The sequence below is a fragment of the Orycteropus afer genome, unplaced genomic scaffold (assembly GCF_000298275.1).
Source record: "Orycteropus afer afer isolate SDZICR_OR568_19922 unplaced genomic scaffold, OryAfe1.0 scaffold00007, whole genome shotgun sequence".
In the NCBI taxonomy this organism is placed as follows: domain Eukaryota; kingdom Metazoa; phylum Chordata; class Mammalia; order Tubulidentata; family Orycteropodidae; genus Orycteropus; species Orycteropus afer.
Genome location: NW_006921594.1, coordinates 24,403,655 through 24,413,471, shown reverse-complemented (window position 1 = coordinate 24,413,471; position 9,817 = coordinate 24,403,655). Strand labels below are relative to the sequence as shown.

Sequence of the window (9,817 nt, the reverse complement as noted above, 5' to 3'; positions counted from 1 at the left end):
TGAATGGAAGGCATTGTAACAAATATTCTCAGAATACAAAATTTAATCCTTGGTCGTTGCCCTATGGTTGATTATGTTCTATTAGGCAAAACAGAACTATAATCTATCAACTACGACTTTCATATGGTCTTAGTTTATTTGTTGTAATTTTTGAAAGACTATCTAAAATACAAACTATGGGTTACATAATATAACATCCTCATATATATTTGGAATTAATAACTATTATTAGGATTCATTTTATATTTATCTTTCTGTTTGCTAATTAAGAAGCACCCAGATCTTCCCTGTACTGTTTTTCATGTGTGCCACTGCATACTCCTCTACATCATTAGCACATTTCATCCATTTATATTCCACAAACATTTATTGAGTAACTGCATTGTGCTAGTTACAATATTGTGGCCTCTCGTCCGACTAGGAAGAATCCAAGGCAATTAAGTTCTCTAAATCCCTATGTACTTGATTGAGTAGGTTGTGATGTACTAGAGTAATGACATAAATGTCTCTTGCTTGTTTTGGAAAATAAATGAATTTTATTTCTTGTATATTTTAATCATATCAAGAAAATTATAACTTCATGTTCCTTAACGAGTCTCTTTAGCTGACGGTCCAGACCCTTGTGATATGGTTAAGCAGCCTAGATACCGAAAAGGGCCTGATGTGTGCTTTGATAACAATAACTTGGTAAGACGAAACTTTTACTTTTATTTAAATACAATAGAACAGTGTCCATAAGAATTTAAGAAGACAAAGTGCTATTTTAATTCAAACAGAATGTCTTAACCATAGTGTTTCTCGTTGACATGATGTACTTGCTGGTAGATAGATTTTCCATTTCAGTAGTTTTCATGGTTAGAAATGTTAACAGTTGCTTCTTTTATCTGTCCTTCCCACAGAAATTGTACTTTCAAACCCAGTTCCAATCAATCTATTGATAATCTAAGGTCACATATCTGATGATTTAAAAAATTTTCCAGTAAATAATAATAACTTGTAGAGTTGCTATTAGTTGGAATTGACACAACAGGGTTTGATTTTATATATATATATACATGCACACATACACACATGCACATATATAGATACATATATATATATATGTATCTATATATATGCCACCTTCATAAATACTTTCATTCATATTCCCAATCTTGATGAAATAAAAGGTACAATTTTTATTATATTTCACTTATTTGTGTTTAATCTTCAGTTATTGTATTTTTAAACCCTTCTAAACAGCTATTTTCCTATTATTCTGTAATTCTTTATATTGTTTCTGATTTCTTCACATGTATTATTTGTATCATTTCTGTTAGTTGTATTTTTTTTCACTAGAACATGTGAATTACACAGAGCTATTTTGATAAAATATTACAAAACACACTTACTGTATATTAACCAACAATGGCCACTGCTTTCCTATAGATCAGCTATCTTTTTCTAATAAATAATATTCTGACTTAGTGCGTATGCTCTTAAATTTATTTTAATTATTAAGAAACTTTAATTTATCCTCGAAGGAAAAGCCCACATAAAAATCTCTATCCACTTTATTTTACTGTTTTTAAATGTAATATTTCCCAATTCTATGGTTCTTTAAAGTGTGCCTTTGCTTTAAATGGATTGCATCCACCAATGAGCATCCAAACATAGGAGCATTGTTATCTCTCAAATTATTTATTATAAATACATGTCAGGACATTGGTTCGTTATTGTGCATCTACCTATAAAAGTTCTTTAAAAAATTATTTACAATAGATTTAACTGTGATGCACTTATTTATTCAAATATATAGCCACATTTATCTCAGAGAGGATAAGACATTTCCACAGATACGTATCATGTTGTCGTTGTTGTTGTGTGCCGTCGAGTCGGACCCGACTCATAGCGACCCCTCCTTGGGTTTCCGAGGCAGTATCACTACGGAAGTAGATTGCCCCATCTTCCTTCTGAGGAGTATGGCTGGTGGGTTTGAACCACCAACTTTCTGGTTAGCAGTCAAGTGCCTTAGCCACTATGCTACCAGGGCTCCCGATACGTATCATATAGCCAAATAATGAAGAAGAAATAAATCAGTGGTAGGGAATAGGACTTATGTTTTAGCCAGTACATTTCACTTGTTTCTATGAGGTCTATTGACTACCTCTCTTTGAATGGGAAAATGACCCAAAGTTGTAGCTGGATCTTTTTTTTCTTTTTCAATTTCATCCAATAAAATTTCAGTAAAATCCAGATATGAGGTGTCCTGTTGTTCTGTTTACTACACCTTCAGGAGAATATAGTATATGAGCCCAAGGAACAGTACAGGTCATTAGGGAAACCAGTCATCAACTATCTGTCACAAATTTTCTACAGTACAAAGATTGTGATTAAATTAGCTCAGATAGATTTCAAAGATGATATCAAACATATTAGCCCAAATATTCTCCTCTAGGAAATTATATTATTTGGTTAAGACATTAAAAAAGATTTGGCTGATACAAAAATTTCCAGCAATTCCAGTTCCTATAAAGTATGTAGGGAATTGTGTGTGAAAGTACAACTCTTGCTCAGTAGCTTGATGTGCTATGATGTGTTGTGTTTCTTTAGCAGTGGGATATTTTGATAATGCTTATTTGCAATGATCACTGTGAATCTGCTCTGGATGAAGGCTCACATTAACTGCTAACTGCCAGCAAATTGCATGAAATCTCATCTTGTATGTCTTCTTTCTGTGTTTTCTTTCCTTTTCCTGTACTTGCTACTTTGCCCGTTATTAATAGGATCAACTTATATGCACAACGAGTCGTGCCTGTACCATGATGTCAGCTCCTATCTTCATTTTACTGCAAGTTTTCATGTGGTGTGGATGGTCAGTCACTTTCTCTAATTTTTCTTTGTTTTCATTTTTGGCTTGATATTTTAGAAAATAATCCATATTCCCAAATAAACAACATTAAATATTCTGAAACCAGTTGATTAAAATCCCAGTACATATAGAGTTTTTAAATGGCTGATTTCAAATAATACATACATTTCTAGTCCTAAACAGAAAATTTCTTATGGTTACATAAAAATCATAATATTGCCTTAAAGTTTTGTATACAGATAAGTCCATGTCTGTGGGGTCAGCAGGATACATGCTTCGTGATATGTTACTTTTACTAAAGAGAAATACCATAAAGATAATTTACCTTCAAAGGACGGTGATGAATTAATGGGTCATTTCAATTTTATGAAGCATTATTTAAGGACTTCTAAGTCATCCATAATGACTTTTCTTTCTGTTTCTAAACATATCTGATTTAGCCATTCTAGACATTTACTCCTGAAATATTAATATTCATATATTTCAGAGGTATGCTTTGTATCTCTGAGGACATTTTCTGTGACATTACGTATTGTTGTTGTTGGGTGTTACCAAGTCCATTCCGAGTCATAATGGCCTTACGTTAATAGGTAGAAGAGCCCCGCAGGGTTTTCTAGGCTGTGCTCTCTACTGGCGCACACCATCAGGTCCTTCTCCCACATTGTTTAGGTCAAGATTATCATTACTAATCAACTGTTTTAACCAATTTCTGATTTTTATAATCAATGCTACTGAAGAATGTTTTGGAATCCGCTTTTTTGGTTGGTGCTCCATTTTCAGTTTTGCAGTTTCTTTTCTGATACTTTGGAATTGCCATGATTGTTATTGCTAGAACAACTCTGTTCCACTTTCTTCATTACTGCCCAGGTATTCACTGATTGAGAAACCACTAGATGGAGATGTGTCCATTACAATGAATAGAATGAGCTCATCAGAGGGGAGAAAATTATGTAGGATACTGGGTCACATTTATTCTCCAACAATAAAAAGTGGTTTTTATAGCAAAAGCTTCCTAGTGAGGCAAACCTATCTGATTTTAGTAATTGAAAGAAAGTCCAAAATTAAATCTCTTTCCAAGGACATATTATTTAAATTGATATACAAGTAGCTATTTGAGATATCACTTTATTGACACTTTAAAGATATGCAAAAGTAATCATACCATTTACATTACACAAAAAGTATAATAAAATCTTTTTTTAAAAAATGATTTCCCTGCTTGTAGTCATAATAGAGATGAGTAAACTAGAGCAGAAGGGCAAAAATTATGGCATTATAGTAGGTAAGGAAGAATAGATTTCACTCTATTTTCACCTTTTATCCAAAAGTTTACTTAATCATAAAATTTTTAGATAAGATTTCTAGGCTATCAATTATACACAAAAATCTGCATAAGTATTGCTTTTTTAATAGGTCCACTTCTTCTTACTTTACTTTAAAAATATATAGATAACGATGAATTTTTAAAATATTTTCACCTAAGACCCCCCAAATAAAATTTTGAATGTGTCCATGAATATATTTTTCTTTCTCAACATAATTATAAATTAATAGTGAAAACAAATAAGTTTCACTGTAGCTTCAACTGGATGTGATCAACACATTTTAATGAGATAGTTTTTGAAAGATGGAAAGAGCATGTCTAGGATTATTTGATATTGTGTATTTAAGGAATGTATAGTAATTAGTCTTGAGAAAAAATGTAGATGAGGTGCACGTTACATTGGTAAGATTTGGGCTGGGCATTCAAAACACAGTTACCAGTATGCAACAGTGAATTCAGTCTATGCAGCTTGAGTGTTGATATAACGATGTCAAAGGAAGCATCATTTCTCTGAACCAATAAAAGTGTGAAAATATAACACAAAATATTACAAAAAAATGAGAGGTTAGTTAGTTGGTGATTGTTCCTCACTTGGAGGACCAATAAAGGTCAAGGTATAAGCTTCAGTGTTAGAATTTAACTAGGAATTTGCTAGGGATTATCATTAGCTGACAAGTTCGGATGTGGTATAAAAGGGGACATCTCTCCAATAAATTCAATGAAGACCTCGGTCTAAAGCTAGGTCCCTAGCACTCTATGGAGTCAAAAAAGGTACAGATGATACATATTAAACTGGGAAGCCCCATATTATGAGGACTTCCTTGAGACACATGTGCTCAAATGAGACATTTTGACATGGGCTTTTTGAAGAATTAATGGTAAAGAGGAGCAACAGTAAGACAAATAAACAAAACTGAAGTTTGTTTATTACTCCAAGAAGAAAGTAAAGCAACCTAATAATATAATTCATATGGAAATAACAGTAATTCCAATCAGCATTTTTAGAGAAGAAATAATTACTTGCTTTGTCATTGAGGAAGTCCATAATTATATGCAAACTCAATTTTTAAAAGCCCATTATTAGATACATGAGAAATGAGCATATAGAAATAAATGTTTGTATGTATATTTATGTATTAATTGCTCGATTTGTAAATAGTTGAACAAATATATTACCTCCTTCATGAGTTAATATGCCACTTGTTTTAGGGTCCCATGTAAAATAATCTCTTTACTTATTGTTGTTGTCGTTGTTATGTGCCGTCGAGTCGGCCCCGACTCATAGCGACCCCTCCTTGGGTTTCCGAGGCAGTATCACTACGGAAGTAGGATTGCCCAACCTTCCTTCCGAGGAGTGGCTGGTGGGTTTGAACCGCCAGCCGTCTGGTTAGCAGGCAAGTGTCTTAGCCACTATGCTACCAGAGCTCCTCTTTACTTATTAGGAATGTTTTTTCTATTAAGAGAGTCAATATAGATCTTCTTTGTAGCAGTTGGGAGTCACTTAAGCACAGATATACCTAAATTCTAGGAGCTCTGGTAGCATAGTGCCTAAGGCACTTGACTGCTAACCAGAAAGCTGGTGGTTCAAACCCACCAGCCACTCCTCGGAAAGAAGGTTGGGCAATCTACTTCTGTAGTAGTACTGCCTCAGAAACCCAAAGAGGGGTCACTATGAATCAGGTCCGACTCGACGGCACATAACAACAACAACATACCTAACTTCTAAAGTTAGCCATTATTTAGTGGATCCCTTCAGCAAAGATTAGTCTTTTGAGGGAATTTAACAACTATGTTTCAGAAAAGAAAGGGCAAAATAACCAGAAGATTTTCTTTTGGAAAATTTATTTCTAAATGTATTTTAATAAATTTAAATGTACTGAGCTTTTACTATGTACATATTTATCATCCAAGGTTCTGTTGTGGAAAAGAAGGCAACGTTAGGATTTAGCAATATTTGTTTGATAGAAAAACTGCAAGAAATTTTAGCCACTAGTCTACATTGTCTTGCAAAGTAAACCTTAGGGCAAAATCATAAGAGTGTAACTATGGTCTAGATTTTTCTTTTTCTTTTTTTTAAAGATAAATGGAGGTAAGAAAAAAGAATACGTGACACCTTGAATAATATAGTCTTTTGAAAGAGGTCTCAAATGAGGAAATCTAATAAAATTCATCTCTTTATTTTATTTTGAATATGAATTTATATAGTATTGACATGGCAGCCTTTTTTAATTTTAATGTGTTGAACTGAAACAAGGTACTGATCTGTTATTTACTACAACAGTAAACCAGACTGATTTATCTGTCCCTAGAGCCAGTGGGACTTCTCTTTCTATAAGATGGAGAACATGCTGAAGTTTCTTCTGCATTTTCTTATGTATGATGTAGAATGCTTTTAAAATGTATCTCATAATTCCCTTTTATTGGATAATTTCAAGTCTTAGTCCATATGGTTGTTATCATGCATAACGCATGATCAGGTAACTGAAGAAGCAGAGTTTTCAATGTGAGTCAATGTGCAGACTCCAAATAACTTATCTGAGCTACCATCACCCAAATAGAAACAAACGCAACTTATCAATGCGCAGAGAATAAACAACAACCACAAAAAAAAAAAAAACCTAAAATTGTACAAATAAAAACAACATAGTAAGAGCCAGGAATCTTTTTCTTTCCATAATAAACTTATAAATTATGAAGAAGATTAAGAATTTCTTTGACAAAATACATTCTAATACGTAGAAGCAGATACGTTCTAAGTACATAATACAAAATGCATTCTAAATACATAAAGTGGTCTTGATTGTGTGCTAAATTTCTGTTCCATCAAATTGATACCTAACCACAAGCAGGGAGTGCTCCTGATTAAGTGAGATTTAGGCCTTTAAAGTAATATTTTATCATTGTGTTTTTTCTAACCGACCACTATGTGTGCTGCTTTATTGAGTACCTACAATTCATTTATCGAGTGCTATTTCATACTTATTGAGTATTAGGCCATTCTTCTGTATGTGAGATGTAGTTGGGACCAATCCTAGTTTATGCTTTTTTGACCTAGAGTAATTATTAATAGCATCCCCTTTGGATCTCAAAAGTGTCCTTAAGTTATATGGTCACCAAGTAAGTTATATGGTTACCCAGTAAGTCATATGGCCACCCTAGATGCAGTAATAAACAAGAACAAGTCCCTGAGATGATAAACACTTTGGCTAGTTGCAGAGAAAACCAATGTTTCTGGAGCTGAATGAAGGGAAATTGGGCTATTTTCAGGGAGAATGAAGATGGAGAAGCAAACAGGCCCCAGACCACATAAAGCTTCGTAGACCTTGGTGAGAAATTCAGATTCTATTCTGAGACTGATGAGAAATTTCAGGCAGGGATTGATGGAATTTGATTTATGGTTTTAACAAGATCTCTCTGACTCCTTTTTGGAGATTATAAAAGTGAAACCATAGAAGCATTTACACAAGTGAGACAACTTTTACATGAGTGTAGGCAAGAGGAGGTGGTTGCTTAAGTAGTAGATTTGGGGATATAATTTGAGGCTATACTTAAGAGGACATGCTAATGGATGAAAAGGAAAAAAAAAAGATGAGTTACATCTGACTTATAGTTTTAGTCCTGGTTCCACTGCTCCTAGAAATACCATTTACTGTGATTCAGAGTATTTTGGACAAGTTTAAGATCATTGTGAGACATACAGGAAAAGAAGTGGTAGAGCTCAGGGGATATTTTAACCTGAGATATAAAAGTGTGAGTTAGAAAATAAATGGAATTTAAAGCCGTAAGACTGTATCAGATGACCAAAGGAGAAAGTTTAAATGAAGAAGAAAATAGAACAGAGAACTAACCACTGGAAATCTCCAACATTTAGATGGAATGAAGAGAAGGAGGTCAAGCCAAGGATAGAAATACAGAATGCAGGCAAGTTTAGAGGAAAGTCATTAGAATGTGTTAGCCAAAGGCACATAAAAAAGTATTTCAAGAAGGAGGAAATATTCTGAAGTGTCAAATGCTCCTGAAAGGGGAAATAGGATGAGGACTAAGAACTGAACATGATTTTGTAATTTTGTTTAGTTCCGAGAGATTGCTTTAGGAAAATAAAATTGGAATTAATTCTTTCCTCCCAGTTTTCCTCTGTCAAACAAAAAGGGTTCTACTGCCTTAAATTACCATTCATGATAGAAATGTTATTTACTGTGTGGGGCACCATGTTAAACCTTGGTGAACAAAAAGACCCAAAGTTCTTATTCCCCGGAAGCTTATACTTTATAAAATCATTCAGAAGGACAGAAGATACATTTACTTGTGTAATCTCTTATTTTGATTCTTGGGAGATGATTCTTGGATTCTTAAAAGGCAATACTTAAGAGAATGATTAAATATGAGGGTTTTTAAAAAAAAAAAAAATGCAGTTAAATACTTTAAAAGGAGTAAAAGGGCATGGAAAATGCTACAGATATAGAACCGAGGAATAAAAGGAAAAAAATTAAGTTTTCCTTTAGTAGAGAACTTCAGTAGCCACCACTAGACAGGGAGGGATCCAAGTGAGTATAATCATTGCTTATATTTCATGGCTTTTTAAACAAAACAGATCTGTGTTCCCATCTTAGCTCTTTATATTGGATATAAGTTTTCTGAATGTGCTTTTTTTGTTTGTTGTTCAAATACATTATTTCTTATTTTATTTTAATTCTTGATGAAGGTCCAGATGCTGCACGTGCATGGTCTGTTCACCTTAGAAACTGGATAGAAGGCATGTTGGCCATGGAAGTTCATTTCCTAGATTTATTGTATCAGTTCCAATTATGTCCTTATAGAGCGCACTGCTAAAATCATATTTCTTGGAAATTAAAAAACATACTCCTAAATTTTATTTTTAGTAACCATATTTATAAATATGTAGGAATTTTTGATACTATGAAAATAACTTTCCATTTTAAAAATGGATGTATTACTCAAAACAATTTATTAGTCAAGTATGTTCCTTCATAATCATCAAATCTGGAGTTAAATTTTAAAACATTCAAGTGGTGCTGAGAGATTGCTCTATCCAAAACTGTGGAACAATAAAATGAAGGAGAATGTGATTTATTTGAATTCAAATTAAAGCAATTTTGTAAGGTGAATTCAGACGTGCACAAAACATGGAATGTTCTAAAAGTTGTGTCACTAAATATTTTTCAAGATTTTCATTTTCTTCCCAACAGGAGGATTATACTGACTGTGGTGGTGTTTCTGGATTAAGTCCCTCTCTGTGGTCTGTCATCGGAATTCAGTGTGTACTGCTTTGGCTGGTATCTGGCAACAGACACTGCCACTTATGACCTTCTAAAACCAAAATCTGCATAATTAAACTCCAGACCCTGCCAAAACATGAGCCCTCAATCACATTAAGATAGGCTCAGCTGTCAAATCAGCAGCACATTAGCTGGGCCCATCAAAAAACCAAACCCATTGCCATCAAGTCAACTCCAACTCATAGTGACCTTTTAGGACAGAGTAGAACTGCCCCATAGGTCGTCAAGGCTATAAATCTTTACAGGAGCTGACTGCCAGGTCTCTTCTCCCATGGAGCTGCTGATGGATTCAAACTGCCAACCTTTTGGTTAGCAGCCAAGAGCTTAACCATTGCACCACCAGGG

At 33.8% G+C, this 9,817-nt stretch overlaps 1 protein-coding gene across 1 annotated transcript in view; it reads left to right on the top strand.

Moving 5' to 3' along the window:
- The window catches only part of CACNA2D1 (calcium voltage-gated channel auxiliary subunit alpha2delta 1), a 635,761-nt gene extending 626,262 nt beyond the window's left edge, over positions 1-9,499 (top strand). The window contains exons 39-40 of the mRNA XM_042781442.1: positions 605-687; positions 9,383-9,499. Coding sequence (XP_042637376.1) covers positions 605-687; positions 9,383-9,499 — 200 coding nt within the window. The remainder of the gene's footprint in view (positions 1-604; positions 688-9,382) is intronic.
- The last annotated feature ends 318 nt before the right edge of the window (positions 9,500-9,817 follow it).